Source organism: Moschus berezovskii, chromosome 27, assembly GCF_049115385.1.
Source record: "Moschus berezovskii isolate FMDL1 chromosome 27, NW_MosBer_1.0, whole genome shotgun sequence".
NCBI classification, from domain to species: Eukaryota; Metazoa; Chordata; class Mammalia; order Artiodactyla; family Moschidae; genus Moschus; species Moschus berezovskii.
The window spans coordinates 15169327-15194178 of NC_142486.1; the positions used below are offsets into that span (position 1 = coordinate 15169327).

The following is a 24852-nucleotide window of genomic DNA, read 5'->3' on the forward strand; positions in this document are numbered from 1 at the left end:
TTTTGTACAATAAAGTTTAATCACAATTATAAAAATGTGGCGTCGGGTTTGCGCTATTAACATATGTACAGTCCAGCCCAACAGGAAGGGTCTGCCCCCCACCATCCTGGCCTGGCAAAGCCAGAGCTTCCAGACACCAGGTGGGAGGGTGACCCACGGGTCTGGCAGGAACAGATGAGGCAGGGTTCCAGGCACGGAGTCCCCAGGACTGGGGGCGCAGGGCCCCCTCCAGGGGGAGAACATGGCCACTGCCCCCTAGAGACCCCTAAATTGGGGAGGGGTGCACGCAGGGCACAGAGGGGGAGTCCCCATTAACACAAAGCATGGGGGCTGGGCGGCCCCCCAAGAACAGGATCTGTACAGGCCGGCACCCCAGGTTTCCACAGGAAACAGCTGCTGGCAGCTACAAAACATTTACAGCTTCTTCTCCGCAAAGAAAAAAAAATTGGGGGGGATGGGAGGGAGGGCAGGGGCAAGAGGGGTCCTGCAGAAGGTGCCTCAAGGGACTCAGGCCCCCTCGCGGGGCTCAGGGCCTCCAAGCCCGCATTCCAAGAGGGGGCAGGTGGGCCCCACTGAGCCCACTAAGGCTGGGAGCGCTGGGAGCTCAGGGCGGCGGGGGGGAATAAATAGGGGTGAGGGCACCAGTCCTGCCCCACCTCAGTTGAGGGAGCCGCGGCAGCTCTCTGTGCCGCAGAGACACGGGATCTTGTTGTCTTCCAGCGGGAACTTGTAGTCGTAGGTGATCTCTTCATCCACGCCAATCGGCTGCTTTGAGTAGATCACGATCTTTTTCTGGGACTCGATGGTGATCACCTTGGCATAGCAGTTGGGCTGCAGGCCGAGGGCAGCGTCAGTGGCTGCCGCACCGGCCCCGCCCCCCAGCTCCCGCCCTGTCTCCTCCCGCCGCCCCCTGCCCGGCCCCTGTCTGCGCACCGTGCAGCAGTGGTTGATGAACCTGGCCAGGTTGCCGCACTTGGTGGCGTCGATGATGGTGTCGTGGTCTACCCGGAACAGGTAGCTGCTGCCAATGCCCTCCTGCACGTAGCGCTTCTCCCGCATGTCGGCCACCATCTAACGGGACACGGGGTGATGGTCAGGGGGCTTCCCCTCAGCTTCCTGCCATGCCAGGCTGGACTCCACTGGCCCCTGCGATCAGGGTTCTGGACAGTCCCCCAGCTGCCAGCCTGGGAGCCACGCCAGCCCGTCGTGAGTCCACAGATCTCCCTCCAGCACCCGCTACCCCAAAGCGCTGACTCCTGACTTTGCTTCCAGGACTTCCTCTGATGAACACCTCCCAGTACCTTTGGCTGCTGTTATCACAGAGGCACCCAGAGGAAGGACCCTAGGGAAGTCGTCACTGGCCACAGGGCAGGAGAAGCAGCCACTGGCTCTTCCCGAAGCGGGGCGGGGATGGTCCTGCCTGGCCCATGGGGGAGCCCCCACAAACTCTCGAGAGCTGGGACAGTTCCTGAGATGACAGTGGTTATTTCATGGACTGAACCCTACTCATCTCTTCTCCCAGGACCCTCTTTCCACGTCGGGACCTATGGCTGGCTGCTGCTGTCCGTGTCAGGGCCCACATTCTCATGTGAGGAGAACTCCTTTCCCAGTAAACAGCCCGATAAACCCTCTGCACTCTCCCCTTGGGCAAACTCACTCTCTTCCAGGCCTTCGACAGCCAGTTAAGTGGGGGGGACTCCTCCCAAACTCCTATCTCCAGCCAAAATCCACCTCAGTGGAACTGCTGGGCGTCACCCATGAGACATCCCCCGGGCACTGTCCTGACCGGAGGCCTCTGACCACACACCCGCTCCTCCTCCTCGCTGGCAGCCTTTCCTACTCCCAGCTGCTAAAGGCAGTGCCCGGAGAAACCGTCTTGCCTCAGCCCTTGCCCTCATCTTCAGAACCAACTGGTTGCCTGGTTCTGCCAGCTACCTGAAACCCACTGCCTGTCCAGGCCACCCCTACCTTTGGCCCGGATCCCTGCAACAGCCCCACCCAGTTCTCTCTTCACACAGCAGTCAGATGGAGCTTACTAACCTCCAGATCCTCTCCTGCTTACTGTTTCATGGCAACTTTTCTCACCATCGGTTCAATCTCATTAACATGGCTCCCAAGCTCTGTGGCGTCTGGCCTCCACTGGCACCTCGGCCTCACTTTGCTGCCACTGGTCTAAGTTTTCCAAGTGACCTCCTGTGCTCCTAAGACCACCCTGCCTCCCGGCCTTTGCACATGCCTCCCACATCGGGGTGCATCCTTTCCTCTTGCTCAGGCCTGGGAATGCCTCAGCATCACTCAGCTTCCGCTATAAACATCGCCCCCACTGCCCTCGCCTCCCTGGACGCCTCCTTTCGTGTCAACCAAGCGCCATTCTCCACTGGAGTTACTTGCTCAGCGCCTGTCCTGCCCACTAAACCGTGAGGGCTTTAAGGGAGACGTAATATTCATCTTATTTCTTACTGGGTCACTAACATCTAGTTTACTAGCTGTTGTTGTTTAACTGCTCAGTCGTGTCTGACTCTTTGTGACCCCAGCCTGCCAGGCTCCTCTGTCCATGAGATTTCCCAGGCAAGAATACTGGAGTGGGTTGCCATTTCCTTCTCCAGGGGATCTTCCCAGTTCAGGGATGGAACCTACGTTTCCTGCACTGCAGGCAGATTCATTACTGCTGAGCCACCAGGGAAGCTAGTTTACTAGTACCCGTGACTAGATGTTGAAGGAAGGAAGCGGAACAAAACAGGCAGGTGTCACTGGCTAAGTCTGGGAGCCAGGTGAGAGCATGGGCTTTCACCCAAAGGCTGGGTGGTTCTCGTGTCAGGTCAGGGGCTGGAGCCTCACCTGGCGAATGTTCTGACCCACGTATTCGATAACCATCTCGTCAGCAGCGATGGGTTCCATGGCAAACAGTCCCCACTCATGGATCCGGCTCCGGCCGAATCGGAGCTTCTTCTTCCGGAACTAGAGGGCAGAAGGCAGATTGTGCCACTGGGCATCCCCTTCAACCTAGTCGCTGGCTGCTCCTCAGATCTCCAGGGCAGAAGTGTTCTGGCCACTCGTGCCCGGACCACCCCTAGGGATCTCCGTGATGCCACCTTCCCACAGTGCCCCTGCCCTCATCTCCCACTCCTCCCTCACCTTGAGCTGGTTTAACTTCAGCAGATCACTGTCCATGATGGCAGAAGTGCCAATGGCACTCAGCAGCCGCCGCTGCTCCGACCGGCGCTCCGAAAGCACGCGGTTAGTCCCCTGTGAGGAGCAGGCCGGGAAGGAGGTAAGTGATATGAGAACTCATGGAAAGAAGATGCTGCCACTGGGCAGGTGCCTGGGCAGAGCCTCACCTGAGTATCCGCTCCTTCCAGCTGCCGGGCTGAGACGGGGCACACGTCCAGGTACCGATCCTTCTCCTTCTTGCTGATGGGGTAGTAGCCTTCACTGCGGGCGGAGCCTGTCTGGTGCTCCCGGGGCCCGTCCTGGGGCCGCCGCTTACGTTTTGGAGTGCTCAGGTTGGTGAGTGCGGGGTGTCAAGGAAGAGAACGGGGTGCTTCCCAGTCAGATCCCTGGGGCTCTGCTCCCCTCTGTTCCGCCCCGCCAAGTCCCAGCCCATGGAAAGGGTGACTGACTGGCCTTAGCTGGAGGTCCTGAGCTTACTGTTAAGACAGAAGGACAGACAGAAATGTCTTAGACTCCACCTTTTCTGCCACCAAAACTTCAGAAGGCAGAAAACGGGCATGAAGCAGAGATAAACGGTGACTTGGTAGCCAGAGGAGAAATACCCAAGCTCAACGTGGCAGAGAACGGGACAGGGAAGGAGGTAACACAGACCCAGGAATGATCGCAGGACAGTGCCTGGCCAGCGACCCCAGGGAGGTCCCCACCGCCACCCCCAGGCCCGTCTCCCTGTCCCCAGGAGGCCAGACTCGGGCTCAGGATATTGGTGTGCTGCACCCAGTGGGTGTCGTTCAGCCAGTCGGCCCCGCTGGTCTGCTGCAGAAGCCGCTCGTACGTCAGCCGCAGGTAGCTCATGTCCTCCAAGTCCAGGCCCGAGTTCCAAATGTCATAGAGGATGGTCATCTGCTCAAACTCGCTGCGGGGATCGAAGGTGGGGGGCGGCGGCGGCGGGGGCGGCGGGGGCGGCCGCCGGCGCCGGGCGTGGGAGCGGAGGCTGCGCCGCCGGGTGGCGCCGTCGCCGTCGCTGCTGCTGCTGCTGCTGCTCTCGGATGACTCCGACTCCTCCTCCTCCTCCTCCTCCTCCCCGTCCTCCTGCTGCTGTGGCGGCTGCTTTGGCTCTTCCACCTCGGCCACCACCACCTCTGGGGCCTCAAGGACCTCGTCTGCCGGGGAGCTGAAGAGGGCCGCGGGGGCCGGAACGGGGTCCGAGGGCCGAGGGGCAGGCGTGGAGGGTGGTGGCGGGGGCGGCGGCGGTGGCCTGACGGCCAGGGCGTAGTTGTGCTCCAGGAGGATGTGGCTGAGCACGGGGCCCGGGCGCTCCGCCTCGTCCAGTGTCTCCGCGGCCTCCGAGTCGTCGGCGGTGGGCAGGGCGGGCAGGCCGCGCCGTGCTGGGGTCAGGGCCAGGTCAGCCAGCACGGCCAGGTCCACTTCCGTGGCCGGTTCAGCCTCCTCTTCCTCGGCGGAGCGGCCCCGGCCTCCAGCCCGGTTCCGCCCTCCGCGGGACACCTCCTCCGGCCAACTCTTGACCAGAGAGGCGTGGTCGAGGGGCAGGTTGCGAATGGTCCGCTCCACAGCCCGGGGGGCTTTGCGGGAGGCAGGGCCCGGAGACTTGATCTGTGGCGGGGCGGCGGGGGGAGGCTCTGGGGCCGGTGCCTCCTCCACCGCAGAGAAAGAGACGGTTTTCCGGCGTTTCTTAGGTGGGGGCAGGAGAGGGATGGGAGAGGAGGGCCGCTCGTCAGGGCGGGGTGTGGGGGCCGGGGGTCCAGCTGGTGGCTCTGGGGTAGGCTGGGGCGCACTGGGAGGAGGCTCCTCGGTGGAACCTGGGGAGGGAAGCAGAAAGAAGGGCGAGGGTCAGCTTCTCGGCCAATGTGATCAGATGGATTTGATGATGGAAATTCGCTGGGGGCAGGCAACCGGCCAGCCTCCCCTGGGAGTCCACACCCCAGCCGCCCTGGCTCCTCACCTTCCACCACACTCCAGCCTCTCCCACCTGCCATATCCTCATTAGGAGGGGTTCCCCTGATGGGATGGGATTTTGCATCTGCTCATTCCTACCTTCTGCAAACACTTCCTGAGCACTAACTCTGGGAAAGCCTTTGACTGTGTGGATCACAACAAACTGGAACATTCTTAAGAGATGGGAATAACAGACCACCTGACTTGCATGGGGTCGCGAAGAGTCGGACAAGACTGAGCGACTGAACTGAGCTGAACTGACTTGCCTCCTGAGAAATCTGTATGCAGGTCAGGAAGCAACAGTTAGAACTGGACATGAAACAACAGACTGGTTCCAAATCGGGAAAGGAGTACATCAAAGCTGTATACTGTCACCCTGCTTATTGATCTTATATGCAGAGTACATCATGAGAAATGCTGGGCTGGATGAAGCACAAGCTGGAATCAAGAAAGCTGGGAGAAATATCAACAACCTCAGATATGCAGATGACACCACCTTCATAGCAGAAAGAGAAGAACTAAAGAGCCTCTTGATGAAAGTGAAAGAGGAGAGTGAAAAAGTTGGCTTAAAACTCAATATTCAAAAAACGAAGATCATGGCATCTGGTCCCATCACTTCATGGCAAATAAATGGGCAAACAATAGAAACAGTGACAGACTTTATTTTCTGGGGCTCCAAAATCATTTGTGGATGGTGACTGCAGCCATGAAATTAAAAGATGCTTGCTCCTTGGAAAAAAAGTTATGACCAACCCAGATAGCATACTGAAAAGCAGAGACATTACTTTGCCAACAAAGGTCTGTATAGTCAAGGCTATGATTTTTCCAGTGGTCATGTACGGATGTGAGAGTTGGGCTATAAAGAAAGATGAGCGCTGAAGAATTGATGCTTTTGAACTGTGGTGTTGGAGAAGACTCTTGAGAGTCCCCTGGACTGCAAGGAGATCCAACCAGTCCATCCTAAAGAAAATCAGTCCTGAATATTCATTGGAAGGACTGATGCTAAAGCTGAAAGTCCAATACTTTGGCCACCTGATGGGAAGAACCGACTCACTGGAAAAGACCCTGATGCTGGGAAAGATTGAAGGCGGGAGGAGAAGGGGATGACAGAGGATGAGATGGTTGGATGGCATTACCAACTCAATGGACATGAGTTTGAGTAAACTCCAGGAGTTGGTGATGGACAGGGAGGCCTGGTGTGCTGAAATCCATGGGGTCGCAGAGTCAGACACGACTGAGCTACTGAACTGAAATGAACTATGGGAGGGCTTCCCTGGTGACTCAGATGGTAAAGTATCTGTCTGCAATGTGGGAGACCCAGGTTCGATCCCTGGGTCAGGAGGATCCCCTGGAGAAGGAAATGACAACCCAGTGTTCTTGTCTGGAAAATCCCATGGACGGAGGAGCCTGGTAAGATATGACTGAGCGACTTCACTTTTAACTATGTCAGGTATGAGGAAAAACCTCTGAAGCCCTTCTAGAATTTCTAGTCGAAGGAGACAATCACATAAAACACAGGGCAGCCCAAACTCTGAAGTGCAGGGTTGGCGCTCTGAGGAAACTTAACACTTGGACTCTAGTCTTCTTTTTTTTAACCAAGACTGATGGTGACAGAACCTCGTCCAACAATCAGACAGACATCAGACAACTTTTTTTGCCAGCTGCATTTTGTAACCAGGATGCAACTGCCCAGATCTGCCCAGAATTCAAGTATCCATTATTCTGACTACAAACAATATTCTTTGTTCTGTGAGATTAAAATATATACAATGTAAGAAACTGAATCTTGTATTAAAAGGCTTTATCAAATTGCACTGGCGTCTTACCCAATGAGAAAGGGGTCAGGAAGACCCCCCTCAAAGAGCTGAGGTGATACTTTATTTGGGCTTTTCCTTCACGTCAATGAAATTACACTTTTTTGGCTTTGGAAACCTTTTCTAAATGTACATATACAAATGTGTCTGCCGTTGCAAAAGTCAGGAAGGGCACCTTCAGGACTGGTGGAAGTTCCCACTGGAGGACACTGGGACAGAGACTCGGGCAGGCAGGGGTGGTAGGGTTGTGCCAAATGGGGTGGGGTTTTTGCTTTCTCTGTATTCTGATTTTTTTTTAACATGAGAGCTCATGTATTACTTGTGCAGGTTTTTAAAATAAACAGGCATTAACCTTCTCCACCCTGCAACTTCTTTGTCTAAAATAAAAATAGTAATACAATGTCACATGTCAATTACATACGTATAAAATAGAAAAACAAAGTTATATCAAAGGGAATTACAGCCATTCTCTTGTAATAACTTTTAATAATCTGTGAAAATACTAAATCACTATGCTGTATACCTGAAACTAATATAATATTGTAAGTTAAGTATACTTAAATTAAAAAATAAATACATTAAAAAAAGAAAAGAGGCTGAGAGTGGACTAAGGTCCTCAGGATGAGGGGTGAGTGAACGAGCAGGTGGTCCCGTCTCTCCTGGCTAACGGGACAGGAAACACATCCTCCTTCGGTGGGGACGCCCTGAGCTGCTGCTGTTCAGGCACAGCCCTCTCTCGGGGCTGTCCTGCAGACCTGACCCATCCCTGTGAGGCCAGTCCATGGCCTCGCCCTTTCATCCTAGGCTGTAGCCACTCAAAGAGGTATGGTCTTTCAGGCCCCTGGCCCTTTGCTCACATGGTTCCCTTTTTCAGAATACCTCACTCCTTTCACCCATCCAGAAAGCCTGCACACAGCTTTTGAATCCAGCGCAAGGCCACCACCGTTGGGAAGACTTACCCAGTTTCCTTAGGCAGTGCTAGTATCTTCCTCTCAGAACCAGAAGGCTGGTGGCTCTCAATTGCCAGCTTCAAATTTGCAGCACCAGATTAATAGCTGGAATTTTGTGCCAAGCACTAATCCAAGCCTTTCACTATAGTAAATACTCACTTCATTCTCCCAACAACCCAATGATGTGAGTACTATTATTAACCCCATCTTATAGATACAAAGTCAAGGAAGAGAGAGGTTGATAATCTGCCCAATCACACAGCTAGCAAAGGGCAGCACAAAGCCTGTGCCCCAGGGCAGCCTGGGATCTGAGTTTGGGATCTCATCTCCTGCTCCATGCCGCTCTGCACCTCCTGGCCTGCAACTCTGTGGTTGCACATCTGGCTCTACCATCCACAGAGCTCAAGGGCAGCCGGCACCAGGTCTGGCCTGAGCAGGCAGTGATCAACATGCCTCCACTGCCTCAACCAACATGCCCCCAGCCTCCTGGCTCTCGAGGCTCCAGACACCCCCGGGCTGTCAGCCAGGAGCAACCCACGCTCTGCAGCTAGCGAGGCCCTGGGGGCTGGTCTCCAGTCCCCTAGTTCCTACAAGTCCTCTCCTGTCTAATCCTTTCCTGTGCTCCAGGTCAGCCCTCTCCTCTGCCCCAACCTCCCACCCTAGCCTACTGTGCCCCCTGGCAGCCTGGTTCTGGAGAAAACCCAATCCCTCCCCCAACACAGCTTCTTCCAGCGACTTCCCTTCTGCTCTCCGTTCTGAAGGAAAGCTGGCCATGCCTTTCATAATTCTAGGAGACAACTTTCGGGGTACCTGCCCACTCGATACAACTCCCAGAAGCCACTGTTTCTATTGTATGACCTACTCCACTTCCTGCCCCCAGGCCGTCATTAACTGATGGCTGTGTGACCCAAGCCATCCCAACGAGAAACTTCCCGGGGGATAAGGATTCAAGATAGGAGGGGGTCTGTCTATGGGGCAGGCACATTCTGCTGGAATGGAGACGCAGAGGACGACCATGTACAGCAGAGAAGAATGTACCAGATGGGAAGACAAAGTCGAGATTTAAAGGTGTTCAGGCCCCTGGGATCCACCAGACCGGTCCTCTCCAGGCTCCGGCCATCAGACCACACTGGTCTCTATCTAGTCGTGTTCTTGGTAGCTCAGATTCTCCTACCATTCTCTAAAGGCCTCATCATCCTCTCCTCTCTCTCCTCTGCCATCTACCTACCTTGAGGGCTCTGACAGCCCACCTATTCGCCAGATTCTCCTGGTACTCATCCTCAGTTACCCTCCACCAGGCATACACCTGACCTCATCCCCCCCCACCTCAGACTGTGACTCTGACCCCTACCCTCTGACCACAGTTCTCCAGGTCCTTTCAGCTCACCCCGTCATATACCTGTTCAATTTCCCATCCTCTGTCACCCTCCAGCCCATCGCCTTCCCCCTATTTAACTTCCCTCTTGCTCGTTTCAGATCACAGGGGCCCTCGCTTTGTCCTCTCCTTTCACACTACTTTCTGAAGCCTTCCACTACCTCTACCTAACCTGGAATCCACCCAACCCATCTCTCCTCCTTCACCCCAACAGTCCAGGCTCCACCTGTGCTCCCTCACTCTCAGAAATGTCCTGCCTGGGACTTCCCTGGTAGTCTGGTGGCTAAGACTCTGTGCTGCCCAGACAGGGGGCCTGGATTCGATCCCTGATCAGGGAACTAGATCCCACATGCTGTAACTGAGTTCACATGCCACAACTAAAGATCCCTAGTGCTGCAATTAAGACCCAGCAGAGCCAAATAAATATACACACACACACACAAAGTAAAAAGAAATGTCCTGTCTTCCTACTCAAGAGAGGAAAAGGTGTCCTTCTGGCAAAGACCCACAGCCTGTCTCCCTGTTTACAGACAGATCTGCATCTGACCTACAGAGTCCATCCTCCGCCTCCCCAGGTGTGCCGCTCCAGCAAGTATTCCTCTCTCGGTCCCTCCACTTGCTCTCTCTTCCCTTCAATGTATGAACACACTCAAGTCTCACCTACTTTGAAAAACTAACCCTCCATCAACCCTGCACCTTCTTGCCATCTCTCCAATCCCAGCTGGGAAACCCTGACCATCTGACTAAGCCTCACACTCCTCATCTGTAAAATGGGAGGAGCAGGGATGATATGAGTAAATGAGAAAGTGATATTTGCAATGCACTAGGCCTAAAGCCTGGCACATGGGACCTACTTAAGAAACGCTCACTAACATTAGGCACCACCCCCCTCAACTCTCTTCTTCCACAAGCATAGCTTACCCTTACCAAAGAATGGTTATCTGTCACTTGCCCTCACTCCTTAACACCCTCTAACTTGAGCCACACTACTGAAATTGATAAGGTAAGGTAACCTTATCAATTTCATAAGCTGGTGACCTCCTAACTGACAAATCTAACACTCGCTTTTCCTTTTGAGGCCTTTCAAAAATACAGGCCACACTCTCCTTTTGATACCCTGAGCTTTCAGGTTTCCTTCCCAGCTCTCTGGTCATTCCTTTTCAGTCTCCGCTGGCTCCACTCTGCCCACTATCTCTTATAAAACAGTTAGACTCTGGCCCCTTTCTCTCATTCCACACATCCTTCCAAGGTATACACATGTATTCACACCCATACTTAAAATACCTATCGCATTTCCCACCTACTGTTTTCTAGAGTTTCAGATCTATTCTTTTTTAACATTTTATTTTATACTGGAGTATAGTTGATTAACAAGGTTGTGACAGTTTCAGGTGTAGAGTTTCAGATCTAATGATCCAACTGCCCACTGAATGTTACTACCTGGAGGTCCCAGAGGCACATGAAACTTAACCCCAATTAAATGCATCAGACTTCTCCCTAGTTCTGGTTTTCCTTTAGTTTCCTTTCCTGGTAAGTACTTTAACCGAGAGGTTCTAGCTCCTAACTTTCTCTCAAACCCTCCTCCCCACTTCCGCTCCCTGCACCGTCCTCACTGTAACCACCATGCTCTGGTTCAGGCCCTTCGCTCACCCGCATCCCTTCAAACCTTCTCAGGAGCTGTCCCACTTCCTTCTTCACCTCTTAGAAATCCTCCCACTTCTGCCAAAATGATCCTTCTGACATGCAGATCTGATCACATCCCGCTTTTTCTTCCTACCCTCCCAAAGAGTACTGCAATTAATACCCCCTGACCTGCGACCCCATCGGCTCCTCTGCCACCCAAGGACTTCAAGAGGCTGAAAGGTGTCTTAGGGTTAATCAGTGCCTTGATTCCTCCTCTCACGGGATCTGGACAAGAACAGAGTGCACCAATGCTGAAAGGTCTTCCTGTGCTCACCGCCTGTCTCAGATCACAAATTCCCAACAAGGTTCCAACGAGATTTCTGGAAGGCCACACACATCTCTTAGGCGGAACTTGAAAACTGAGTTAATTCCATCATGTTCAGTTCAGTTCACTTCAGTCGCTCAGTCATGTCCGACTCTTTGAGACCCCATGAATCACAGCACGCCAAGCCTCCCTGTCCATCACCAACTCCCGGAGTTTACTCAGACTCATGTCCATCGAGTCGGTGATGCCATCCAGCCATCTCATTCTCTGTCGTCCCCGTCTCCTCCCACCCCCAAGCCCTCCCAGTATCAGAGTCTCTTCCAGGGAGTCAACTCGTCGCATGAGGTGGCCAAAGTATTGGAGTTTCAGCTTTAGCATTAGTCCTTCCAATGAACACCCAGGATTGATCTCCTTGGAGTACAAGGGACTCTCAAGAGTCTTCTCCAGCACCACAGTTCAAAAGCATCAATTCTTCGGCGATCAGCTTTCTTCACAGTCCAACTTTCATATCCATACATGACCATGGGAAAAACCACAGCCTTGACTAGACGGATCGTTGTTGGCAAAGTAATGTCCCTGCTTTTTAATATGCTATCTAGGTTGATCATAACTTTCCTTCCAAGGAGTAAGTGTCTTTTAATTTCATGGCTGCAATCAGCATCTGCAGTGATTTTGGAGCCCAAAAAAATAAAGTCTGACACTGTTTCCACTGTTTCCCCATCTATTTCCCATGAAGTGGGAGCAACCCAAATTACCACCACTGCTTGCCTTACTGCAACAACCTCCTAATCTCCCTGCATACATTCTGGCCGCTCTCCAAGTTTTCTCTGCACTGCCTCTTTTCAAAACATGGATATAATCACGTCAGTCTTCTGATGGCATTCCACTGCCCTCAACATCAACCCCAAATTCCCAGCAAGGCTTATTCATTTTCCATGATTCAGCCCTTGTTCATCTCTTCAGTTTAGGCCACCCTAGCTCCCCCTTACTCTCACTCCCCAGGTTAGCTTTCCTTTTTATCTTTGAGCACACCATTTCCTCTGCCTCAGGGCCTTTGCACACGTTCTCCTGCCTGCCTTGGCTTGATTCTAGCCCAGTGGTGCTTCAGCAGGGAGAGTTCCTCACAGATGTGCTCAGGTTCTCAAAGTACTCACACTTTTCTTTCACGACTCTTACAGTCTGTAGGCACAGAGTTTCTTAAGTATTTTTTTAAGGAGAGACTAAACTGTCTCTTCCTACAGATGGTAAGTTTCATGAGGGTGAAAACAGGGCCTATTGGGCACACTATCCTATCCCTCGCCCCCATTCAGATAATTATCTGCTGCCTGAAGCAACAATTCACTCAGCAAGATATATTACACGTGTGATATAAAATGACAACTGAATGTACAAATCCACAAAGAAAAGCAAAGATAGAATTATTTTCTCAGTTCACGTTGGTAACAGTTATCATCTATCCAATCTGTCCATTTAAACCCAGGTATATAATACACATTAAGAAAGAGGCTTAAGAAAACATGAGAAGGAGAAATTTACTAAATTGGGAATTCTCTCTTTAACTTATTTGAAAAGAGACCATTCTGTTTTTAGTAGCCAAACACCTGGTTCGTCTCAGAAAACTGTTTCTGGCAGTGTGATCAAGCGTGTCAGGCCATAAATGTCTCCAAGGGAGGAGTGACAGGAGAAGGTGACTCCTAGCCAACTTTGCATGTTTTCCAACAAAGTCACACATGTGCATATAATTAATAAATGTCAACCCCAAGTTCCCATGAACACAGACACACACATGCACAAGGACTTCGACAAAAGCTCCCCACCACCTACCTGCAGGTCTCACAGGAGACTTCTCCTGCTCGGGGAGAGGTGTGGCTGGGGACTCTTCAACCCTTTCTGGCTCGGGCTCCTCTGCAGGTGCTGACAGGGGCGTGGGGACATCTCTGGGGGGCGATGATGCTGCGGGTATGGTTGCTGGCTGCTCCTCTTCCTCTTCTTCTTCCGAGGAGGACTCAGATGAGGAGGAGGACGAGGATGAAGACGAAGAGGATGAAGAAGACGAGGAGCTGGAGGAACTGCTGCTCTCAGAGTCCGATGCGCTATCATTCTCACCATCTGAGTCAGCATACAGAGAACATTTGGAGGACGAATCGCTTTCCTCGTCCTCGCCTGGAAATCCAGAAGGGGGAGTCAGGCGAGGTGAGAAGACCCCTCACTTAGTCAAGCTGTGGGTTCATTCACTGAGTCACTAGTAGGGATATGTGAGGCTCCATGCTAGCTGCTGGGGACTCCTACCCACAAGGAGTTGGAGAGGCACACAATTTGCCTACAGTGTGATAAATTCCAGTATGAAGGGTTGGTGGCAGGGGCGGGGGCACGGGGCAGGCAATGGGAAGGCCCGGATTCTGCCTGGTGGATCAAATCAGGGAAGGCATCCTTGTGAAGGAAATGCTGACATCAAGAAGAACAAGAAGTTCGACCAGCAGACCCAGGGGCTGAGTGGGGACATCACAGGTAAGAGAAGATGGTGCCCTTGGAAGAGACACAGAAGCGGTAAGACTGACAGGAACTGGTAACCACGTGAATGTGAAGGGGTCTGCACCCCTCACTCTTAGCAGATGACTTTGCCCTCTGCTCTCCTGAGAGGGAGGCTTTCAGACCATCGTCCTTACAATTCTGGCCTTTGAAATGGCATCACTTGGAGGCATCTCTTCACCATCAGCTATAAAAGAGCCCATCTTTCCCCCATGTCCTAAGACTGTTCCTCCCGATCTCATTAAACTAGTTCATTTTCTTCAAAGCAAGTCTCTCCACTGGAAGTGCTGCTATTTGTCCATTTGTTTGTCAAGTGCCTGCCTCCCCTCTGGCTGATCGCCAGCTTCAGAAAAGCAGGAACCACCTCTGCCTTGGTCACTGCTATGTCCCTAATACCTAGAACGGTGCCTGGCTCAGAACAGGGGCTCAGTATCTATTTTCTGAAGAAAGCAATGAAGAGAGAGACTGAACCATGTACCCAGGCCTCAATAAATGTGGAAGAACAGACACATGTTCAACTGAGGCACAGAGCTGGGTTCAATGACAGCAGCTGCAGGCGGGGAAGAAGCTGATAGAGCTTGGTGGCCCGGCTTTAAGGGAAGAGCAGTGCCCAAAGCAGGAAAGGCACAGTGTGGCAGCAGCAGGGGTAGGAGGAAAAGGCAGCCCCCTTATCTTGGGAAGAGAAATAGGCTGTGCTAGGTTGTCTTCATGAGACGGCCTGTTTCAGAGGAAAGCAGGAGGGAGTATTCTGGGTGATGTTTGCAGTGGACCAGGGGTTCCAAAGAATGAGGCTAAAAGGCAGCTGTTGTGGGGGAAGGCAAAGATGGCCAGACGATCCAGCGGGCAGGTTACACGGGCACGGAAAGGACTGGACGGGTGGTTGAATCTCTCCCTCCCCAGAATCCAACTGCACACCCTGGGCACTTACCGTCTGATGCTTCTGTCTCCTTCTTTGCAGCATCCATGGCTTCCTCACGCTCTTCGTCTTCTTCATCTTCCTCTTCATCCTCCTCATCCTTAGGGAAAGGGAAAACTGAGAATTAATAGGAGAAGGACAACTGGTCCTCTATAAAGCGTGGCCACCGGGGCTCCAGCGCAGAGAGAAACTGGCTATGGCGGCAGGAACTCAGAGTGCAGGCTCCTCACCTTCTCTGAGGAGGACTCCTGGGATGCCTCCTCCCCCTCGCTGTCCAGAGCAAAGGACTTGCGGTGTTTGCCCTGGGTCTTGCTTCGCTCTTCATCTCGTTTCGGGGGCTTGGTCACCGGACGGCCTGACTCTCCAACCTCCTTCTCTCGCTCAGCATCTAGGTCCAGAAGAGGGGTAGGTAGTGCAATTTACCACCAGCAGTTAACAGCCCCGTCTGGTGAAAGGAGCTCTTCACACACCACCACTGGCCTTTCTACAGTCCCCTAAAACAGACCTTGTTTTACAGACAAGAGGCTGAGGTTCAGCAAACACACAAACTGCAGAGTTCCTTCACAATTTACACAGTTTTAAACACACTGGACCCATTTTATCTTTCATCTTTTTCTGGGCTGGGTGAAAGAGGGAGGTGATTTATTTTAATATCTGGCCCAAGAAAGTCATACTAAAGTCAACAGGGAAGCAGATCAGATTCAGTAAGGAAGTTTCCCAGCCATGGAAGCCGACAAGCTATATAGCTCAGACTTAGACAGGCTGGTAAGAAGGGTACAAGCATGCTTCAGCATTAGATGGTAACTTTGGGTGGATAACCTGTCTAACTTCACATCTTAAGGAGCTACGTTAACTTTGTTTCAAACCTTCACTTGGCTTCTTGCCCTCAAGACACCTTCACCTCTTCCCCCCTGCCTCTTGCTTTCCTAGCAGAATCTACAGCCTGCCAGGCTCCTCTGTCTATGGAATTCTTCAGGCAAGAATGCTGGACTGGGTAGCCATTCCCTTCTTCAGGGAATCTTCCCGATCCAGGGATCAAACCCAGGTCTCCCACATTGTAGGCAGATTCTTTACCATCTGAGCCACCAGGGAAGGCCATCAGAATCTAAGCAGACCGTTTCTCCCTTTTTCCTTCACCTGGCCTACTCACCATCTTCATCTTCCTCAGCCGGAGTAGAAGGCCGGGGCCTCTTTTCCTCACTGGCCTCTGAAATTTCCGAAGGCTCTTTTCGCTTTACCTACAAGATGAAGAGAGAAAACCCAAACACTCATGGTTGCCAACCACCCTTATTTAAGGAAGGGAACCCCGCTTTCAGCTCTCTCCCCACCCAATCAGGCAAGATCATAATTTTAGGTACCTTGAAAGAAGGCAGCCGCAGGGCCCCTCGCAGTCCTGATCCAAAGGCGAAGGCTTCGATGCCGGTGGTACCACCACTCTTGGCCCAGTCTACGAGGGACAGCAGGCCTGGCTCTTTGAGCTTTGTCTTCTCTTTATCCTCCTCCTTGGCTTGCTGTTTAGCTGCATTCTGGAATGGCTGCAGGCAGAGAGGGACTGAGCCGCAGAACCCAGGCACTCCCTCCTGCCTCCTGCCTGAGAAATACTCCCAGGCCCCAGGAATACAGAAAGGCATCCACTCACTCCTCCATTTGACACACATCTACGCCACACTGCCCTCCACCAGCCCCTGTACAGGCATCTTCTCAAAAGTCCGCTCACTCCGTCTATCGATCTTACAAAGCTGCTGCTATTACTCCCACTCTACAAATGGAGACACTGCAGAGTGAAGCCCAGAGATTTAAGGGCTTCATCTACCGCAACGCAGTGGTGGAACCAGGACAAGACTCTTCTGACTCTTAAGACTCCTCCCTTTTCTACTGTTCTGTGTACCCTCCAACTCCCCTGTGCTCTGCTGTATGGACCACTGAGCACCTAGTCTCTCCACTCACCCTGACCACCTCTCTCTTCTGAGCTGTGTAGCCTGAAGAAGCCAGAGGTCTATTTCCATCAATGGAGCCCTGGTCTCTCCAGTCCCAGGCACTGGCCCTCACCTTGGCCTTCTCTTCCTTGCTCTCCCACCACTGGTCAAAGGCTCCAAAGGCCACGTTCTCCACCATCTTGCGGTTGAGGTCTCGCTGCATGATGCTCTTCATCTCCTGGACCAGGGTGGCCAGTACACGGCCCACGGTGCCTGCCGATGGTAGGGCCTTGCCCTCAGCTAGCTCTGCTTCCTCCCGGGGGGGCAGCCGGGCCTCTTCTCCTGAGACTGAGGAGGGCAGGGGCTCGGCTGCCATGGGCAAAGGCAGGTGGTAGGCCTCCCGAGAGTATGCCCCTCGGCCTTCTTGCCCTTGAGCGTACAGAGCATATGGTAGGCCGTAGGCTGCCTCTTGGTGCGGTGGGAATGGGAGGAAGGCCTCCCCAAAGGCCCCACCGGGGGGACCAGCTGAGGCTGCAGTCAATCCTTTGCCCTGCCGCAGCTGGTGGAGCCGAGTTAACATCTGGGTCTGCATCTGGAAGGACATGGGCATTCCTCCCCACTGAGCCCCGAGTCGATCCATGAGCTCTAAGGAGTTCACAAAGTCATAGATGTGGGGGGGTGGGGGAGGAGGAGGCGGGTACTCGGGAGGAGGCGGGCCGTCAGGTCGTGGAGGGAGGAGGTAGGCGGGCTGGTGGGGAGGATAACCAAGGGGAAGGGAAGCCAGGTAAGGAGGGGGTGGGGGAGGTGGCGGCGGAGGGGGCGGAGGTTGCTGGGGGGGTGTTGGGGCCGGAGGGGGTGAGCCGCCCCTGTCGTCATCGGAGATTTCCATGTCCTCTCCAGAAGAGCATGGAGAAGCCTGTGGGGCACAGAGGACGGGCACAGGAGGCTACCACCGGCTCCATGGACTCTTCCCCAAATCTCTGTTCTCTCGCCCAGTTCCCTTCCTTCTCCCTCTGGGCCCAAGCCTGCTCTCCCAGATCCCAGGAACTTCTGTGGGCAGACCCCAAACTCACCTGGTTCTGTCCATTGGCCTTGGGCGACTCCCGGGTAGCTCCTGGTTCCCCACTCCCTGTAGGTGCCACATCCTCAAAACTCGCTGGGGCTGGAGGGGGTGTGCAGGGCCCGTGACCAGACCCAGAAGGGGCCTCACTCCCTGTGTCCCGAGCCCCCGGGCCCGTGCTGCTGTTCTCTTCCTCCTCCTCGGTGTCAGAGGCCAGGAAGGAAAACTTGGAACGTTGCTCCTTCAACAACATCTCAATGCGGGAATCCAGGCTGCTGTGCTGAGCGAAGGGCACGCTCTCGTTGGTGGTCTCTGGGGCTGGGGAGCCGGAGCGGGCAGGTGAGGCTGGGCGCGGGGAGGTTCCAGCTTCTTCTCTCTCGGGGCTGGGCCCCCCGCCACCCCCTCCTCCACCAGGTTCTGGCGGCTCTGGGGGCGGAGCTTCGGAGGCAGGAGGCCGGTAGTCCTGGTCAGCAGGCCGGCTGGGCTCCGGGGGCAAGTACGAGGTGTAGGACGGGGTGAAGCGCTCAGCGGTATTTTCAGCAAAAGAGGCCCCGGGGGGCTCGTCCCGAGTTGCCCGGCGGGGTGGGTAGGAAGCATGGCGTTGGTAGCGATTCCAGCTTTCGTAATAGGCTGGGTAGTTGGAGTCGGAACCGCGAAAGTGAGAGGATGAGGAAGAGGAGGACGACGAAGAGGACGAAGACAACGAGGAGGAAGAAGAGGAGGCGGCGGCTGCGGTGGCCGCGGTGGTGGCGGAGATGGTGGCAGAGGTGGTCGTGGGGACCGAAGAGGTGGAGAAATGGCGGCGGGAGAAGGAATCTTGGTAGCTGTTCTCTGACCGCCGGGGCTTGAAGGAGGTTGAAGTGGTGCTGGAGGAAACGTGCAGCGGTTAGCGGAGTGCAGCTCTGTATGACCAAACCCCACTGCCCCGGCCATCAGTACCCAAAGCCCTTCTACACTGCCCCCAAAGGGAGATCTAATGGCTGTTGGGTTCCTAGCCACAGAGTAAATTCCCCGAGGACAGGGGTGTGTTGGCTGAATCCGCAAGGAACCAAGACCAATTATTCCCAACTCCCTCTTTGAGACTTTGGGTTTCTTCTTCCCAGGCAGCTCCCTGCATCTGAGGGTCTCAGAGGGGCTTTCCGCTGCACCTGCTGGAGTAGGCAGAGTCCTGAGAGTATGGGGTGCTGCCCCGAGACGTGTAGGGGGTTCCTTGGGAGGACTGAGGGGTGAACTGGCCGAAGGAAGATGGGGTGTCCTGTCGGCTGCTGGAGAAGCTTGTGTCTTGGGAGCAGGGGGTGCCATTGCCGGGAGTGCCCACCACAGCCGAGCCCGCCGGGAAGGCAGCTGTGTCTGACGAGGAGCGGCGGCGGGAGTCGGTCTGGGGGTGGGCAGAGAGTGCAGCAGAGAGAAACGAGAAGAGATCAAGCACCATTTGACAACATGACCTTCACCAAACCAAGAACCCCGATCCCCTGCTTTTGGAAAGCAGTGAGGCGTCCTTTCTTTGGCTCTTCCTATACTTTTAAAAGTGAAGTCCAGAACTGCCCAAAGGTTGCCCTTGGCGTCTAAGTATGGAGCCCGTGGGGCGAGGGCGTCGCCAACTATGAGCTTCTCACCGTCTCCGTGGCTGCACCAGAGCCTTGAAACTTCTCACTCAGGGCCTTGCCCCCAGTGGGCACCGTCTGAGGGGTGTAGGAGCCGTTGACTATCAGTTCATAGTATTTCATTCGTTGTTGACCTGGAGGGAAGAGAATGGGAACCAACAGAGTCAGATGGAGGAAACAACTACTTTCAGATTTTGTATTCCCACTTTCTCAGGCGTCAATTTCCTAAGATTTCCTGGAGTCTAGGGGCTTTAAGTTCTGCTACCTAGTCTCTACTTGGTAACTACTACAAACAACGTATCAAATGACCCTTAATAGTTTACAAAAATACTTCTAATGTCTGTTACTATGTTCAACAATCACCAGCAGAGAAAAGCATCCATAACTCTATTGTACAGACTTAAAGAAAACTGACCTGCACAGAGTGGTGAAACCTGAATTTAAACCCAGTCATCTCAAGCTGGACCCCACCATCCTCTTCATCCTATTAACTACAGCAGTACTGGCAGCCTGAAGGTTAAACTCAGCCCATCATTGTGATTTATCTGCCCTACACAATCCCTTAAAGTACTGGGAAGAGTGAGGGAGAAACCCACTAGTTTGGGACTTCCCCAGTGGTCCAGTGGCTAAGACTATGCACTCCCAAGGCAGGGGGCCCGGGTTTGATCCCTGGTCAAGCAATTAGATCCCACATGCTGCAACTAAGAATTTGCATGCCATAACTAAAGATCCTGCATGCTGCAACTAAGACTCGGGTACAGCCAAATAAATAAATATTTTAAACAAAAACAAAACCCAGAAATTTCACAGAAAAAACTAGATTTTTGGCTTAAAAAAGAATCGGCTAGTCTTCATCCCTATGTACAAATTGGCTAGTGTCGGCTAATGGCTAGCACCTTCAGATGCCACTAGACAGTTGCCACAGTTCCCACCCCTCCCTACCGCTACTTAGCACAGAAGTCCAGACTGCTCCACTTACCTAAGCTGCTGCTTCTTAGTCCCTCAGTCATGTCTGACTCTTTGGGACCCTATAGACTATAGTCCACCAGGCTCCTTTGCCCATGGAATTCCCCAGGCAGAACGCTGGAGTGGGTTGCCATTCCCTTCTCCAGGGGATCTTCCCAATCCAGGGATCAAAACCAGATCTCCCACACTGCAAGCAGATTCTTTACCATATGAACTACCAAGGAAGCCCATCACTCACCTATATATATCCCTAATCATCCATCTAAAATTTCAAAACCAAAAAAACTCAAAACCCAGTGTTTTTTAGAACTTGGTGCCAAAACCTGACCCGAGGTTATTTACGATCGTTTTTATTCATCCCACCCAGTGTGACTCTTCAGATAGTTTCTCACAAAATACAGTGATTCACTAAACCAGAGGCTGCTACCCCAACCCTGCCAGAGACAACACGCAAAAACCCGTATCTGTACCATAATCTCTCTATAAAATTCTGATGTGAGAAACACATGACCCAAGAGTTTCAGAGGAGAAATCATGGACCTGACTACTTGCCGGGCCCCAAGAGGCATTTGCGTGTACCATCTCCATCAGAGCCCAACCCTGGGCAGCAGGCAAGGGAGCCCTCACCTTTGATGTCGAGTTGGGCATGGATGATGTTGCCCATGACGGAGGTAAGGTGGAGGTTTTTGACTGTTTCCTTGGCTCCCCGAGTGCTGGTGAAGAGCACGCGGGCCAGGCCCAGGTGCTTGCGAGTACGGGGGTGGAGAAGGATCTCCACCTCTTCCACCTCACCATACTTTCGGCACATGTCCTTCAGGAAGGTCTCCCGCACGTTGTCATTCAGCCTTGCAAATGTCACTTCTTTCAGTGGGATCTGTCCGATATAGAACTCATCCAGCTGTGGAGGGGACAGGAGTTAAGTCTGGAGTCTCATTACTGATCACCACGCCTTGCCCCATTGGGAAACTTTAGCGAGATCCTTGAGGATGAGAAGGAGAGAATGGGGAAATCAAGAGGCAAGGGGATGGGGAAGGGGGTCCCAACAAAGGAAACATCTGTCCTGACCCCTCTCTTCCCTGAATTCTCTGCACAGAATGATGGCAAGAACCAGAAAAAGAAATGTACAAAGTGAGAACTAAACATTCATAGAAGGAACCAGTTATATGAAAATAATTCACTAGCTCAGCTTTCACTAACTGATTCCCAAGAATGGGGCACAAGGAATGCAAGACAGAGAAAAGAGACAGCTCCATGCAGAAAAGTAGACAGGACAGACACGCACAATCACATGACACAAGTGTCAACAAAGGGGAAGACACAGTGTTTGGGAGCCCAGAGAACAAAACCTTTGCTCAGAGAGGAGGCAGGAAAAAATTCATAAAGGTGGTGTCATTCATACTGGACTTTTCGGATAAACAGGAGTTCGCCATAATGACAGGACCTGTAGGGCACACGACTATAAACTAACTTGGCATCGCCTAGAAACTGCAAAGCGCACAGCACGAGAGAACATAGGTACGCACTATCGAGGTAGGAGATGAGGCTGGCCAGACTAGTCACCATACATGCCAATGCACAAAAAATGTGAACTTGCCAACAAAAATAAAATAAGATGACAGGAAAACCAAAGAGACAAAGGACAGCAATAAACGAAGAGAACAGAGGCAGGAAAACCAGGGAAAATGAACATAAGGCTCTGTATTAAAGGAATGGCAAGAGAAATAGAAAAACTAATGTAAAAAAAAAAAAAAGAGAGAAAGAGAGATGTCTTTAGAAAAAGAGTCAGCACAACTTGGTGACAGATTAAGGACAGAAGAATCATAGGATGACACCCAGGTTTCTAGCTTGTGCAGCTGAGTACACGGTGTTGCCATTCATCAGCAAAAGGAAAATGGAAAGAAAAGCAGGACAAAGGGGGTGAAGATAATTGTTTTACATCTCCTGAGCTTGAGATTTCTGTGGGGCCTACAGATGGAGCTGTCCCTCCATCAGGCAAATAAGTCTGGAGTTTCAAGAGATCTGGAAGTCATCGACACTTCAGTAATAGTCAGTATTGTAGATGGGAAAGACACTGTCCAGGAAAAGTATACAATGTGAAAAAAGAGGGATGCGGGAACCCCACAAGTGACTTATTAAAAAGGAAGAATAAAGAGTTAACAAAGGAGATTAAGAACCACCAGTTATCTAGAGCCAGTCCTCCAAGGACTGATGAGTATCCTGCCTGGACAGAGACATGGGAATCTTCTGAGGAAAAAACACAGAGTAAGAGACAGGAACAGAGGACTCCAGCGATGGAGTCCCTGGCACTGTCACTCCCCTTAACTGAGAAACTGGGGTAACATACAGGGTACGGTTTTGCTATGCACGGTCTAGAAGTACACAGTGATAGGTGTAACAGCTGGACCTGTCTTCACCCTTCAAAAAGTTAACACCCTTTTTGAGACACCTAACCTATACCTTTCTAGAAAATAAACACACCTCCTGTCCACAACAACTCCATCTCATGGCCTCAGAGATTATTAAATCTGTTATTAGATTCTTTCACTAGGAAAACCCCCTTTCCCTATGCTACATTAAGACTACACTACTAGGATGGATTCTCCACACCCTCCAAGGGCCACCACACCAGGAGACTAGCAGAAACGTACCTTAAACTTAGGGACTGGGAGGGAAAAGTCTCTGTTTTTGGACCTGACGTGGCAACGGGGGTCTTGGAGGTCCTCCACTGGTATATACTTTGAGTCCTAGGAAAATAAGCAGGAACAGACAGCTCAAGGTGAAACCACAGTGTTGATCTCTAGAGGCCCTCTGGAGACCCACGAGCAAAAGAGCTGGGTTCTGCTTGCCCACTTTAAAGAAGGCAGGTTCTAGGTTATGAGCAGAAGGAACAGAGGAGATCGGGTTTGAGTTCCCTAGATCTGGGGAAGGCCTGGGACACTCACGTTGACACTAAAGTGGATTCCATCGTATCTGTACACCTTTTGAGAAGGCCTGCGTAGGGCAGGGTCCAAGGCAGGATCCACGATGAGCTTGTAGTTCCGCCACTGGAAGCTTGGGGCCTTCTGCCCATCTCCCCCACCTTCCTGATCCATCTTTGCTCATTTACACTGCGAGGAAAGAGGGATAAGCAAAGGGGTTCACGACTTAGGCCCAACTCCCTTGCTGCCCCTCACTGACTAGCCCCGACTCCAGGTAACTCTCATCACCTCAGTTTCCATACCTCACTCACCATGACCCGAGGCTCCCCCAGATTTTCTCCCAAGTACCTTCTTTCACCATAACACTCCATCCTCTCTCCACCTCCCAACTCTCCCCTCTGGCCCCCAGGCCCATCTCGCGCCCCCTTACCTTCCCGTTCTCCCTAGCGCGCGCCCCACTTGGCCTCGGCGCAAGACCCCTCCCCCGCCCCCTGCAGGCCCCGCCCCCTCCCGCCTCCTCACCGGCCAGCGGCCCAGGCCAAGCCCGGCTCCCGCTCCCACACACCCGCTCCCGTCCCCGCGCCCCGATCCTCCGGCCAAGAAGTGGCACCTCTTCGGGGCGTTGGAAACACCGCGAGACCGAGCCCGAGACCCGGCTTCGGCCCCGAATCCGGGCGGGGGGTGGGGGAAACGCGCGCCGCTGCCCTCTCCTCCCGCCCCGGCGCGTTCTGCCCCCCCATCTCCGCGCACGCGCGGCGCGGCCCCACTCACCCGCTCGCGGCGAGCGGCTCCCCCTCCCCCCACCCCGCGCGGCACCTCAGCGGCGCGAGGCGGCGGCGGCGGCGGCGACAGCGCGAGACCCGGCCCCGCAGCGGTGGCGGCGGCGGCGGCGCCCCCCCACCACCACCTCCCCGGCGCGCGCACCAAACACCACCGCCACCTGCGCGAGGCCCAGCGGGCACAGCTTCTACATTCGCACTTTCGCCACGGGCGCCTCCGGGAGACCCACGGGGCCGAGGATAGCGGCTTCGCCTCGGCCGGCGGCCTATGAAGCTCAAGAGTTGCGGCCCAGTGAGCCTGGAGTTTGGCCGCATCCCCCGAAGAATGGACTTCACCACGACTATCCAGCTGCTCTGGCCTGGGGTCCTTGACGAATCGGCGGCGTTGAAAGCAGCGACTAATCCCAGAGGAAAAGGGGGCGGGGCGAAGGGGAGGCGGCCAGCCAGAGCTGGGGAGATTTGAGTGGCGCGTTGAACAGGCGCAGATTCGTCAGGCGGGCGGGGCGAATAGGTAGACGGGATGCGCGCTCCTTTGCTCCTCTTTCCTGCCCCTTCCTTAAGCGATCAAAGGTCTGAAAGGCTGCAGATTCGCCACAAGTCTTGGCCTCAGCTGTTGCCTCCTTTCACCAGCCTTGGTGGAGTCAAGAAAATAATGCCTGGTTAGCCAAGCCCTGTTGGCAGACTCGGCCACTTTTCCTGGATCTTTCTTACTAGCATAGCTCAGAGGACTGCTCAGTTCCGACCTGGGGGAAATGGTTACGGAGTCCGATGAGAATTTTCAGCCGAGTATGGAGGGGCCCGAGAAATTCGGAGGAGGAGCCGGCCTAGCGAATCTGCGAATTGTTTAGTGGGCGGGGCCAAGGCTCCGCGCACAGAGGGCGTGGTCAGCGTGCGGAGCCCGGCGTCGCCCGGACGCTTCCTGTAGGACCCTCGGAAACCGGGGCGGGCTGGGA

At 53.5% G+C, this 24852-nt stretch overlaps 1 protein-coding gene across 5 annotated transcripts; it reads right to left on the minus strand.

Moving 5' to 3' along the window:
- Positions 1–24751, minus strand: SETD1A (SET domain containing 1A, histone lysine methyltransferase). 5 transcript variants are annotated; one of them, XM_055409889.2, is made up of 20 exons: positions 24643–24751; positions 24061–24530; positions 23145–23309; positions 22851–22946; positions 20830–21100; positions 19249–19370; positions 18781–19010; positions 17646–18498; positions 16706–17488; positions 16015–16191; positions 15807–15894; positions 14887–15044; positions 14669–14756; positions 13036–13374; positions 3933–4988; positions 3339–3511; positions 3136–3246; positions 2839–2958; positions 934–1071; positions 1–831 (listed from the first exon to the last, which is right to left on the minus strand). In XM_055409889.2, exons 3-20 carry the CDS (start codon positions 23292–23294, stop codon positions 658–660), a joined length of 5127 nt encoding a protein of 1708 aa, XP_055265864.2. In that variant the 5' UTR covers positions 23295–23309; positions 24061–24530; positions 24643–24751; the 3' UTR covers positions 1–657. The 5 variants fall into 5 exon arrangements, with proteins under 5 accessions (XP_055265864.2, XP_055265867.2, XP_055265862.2 ...); XM_055409892.2 differs by having other exon boundaries at positions 13036–13320; positions 24061–24751; XM_055409887.2 differs by having other exon boundaries at positions 24100–24750.
- Between the last annotated feature and the right edge of the window lie 101 nt (positions 24752–24852).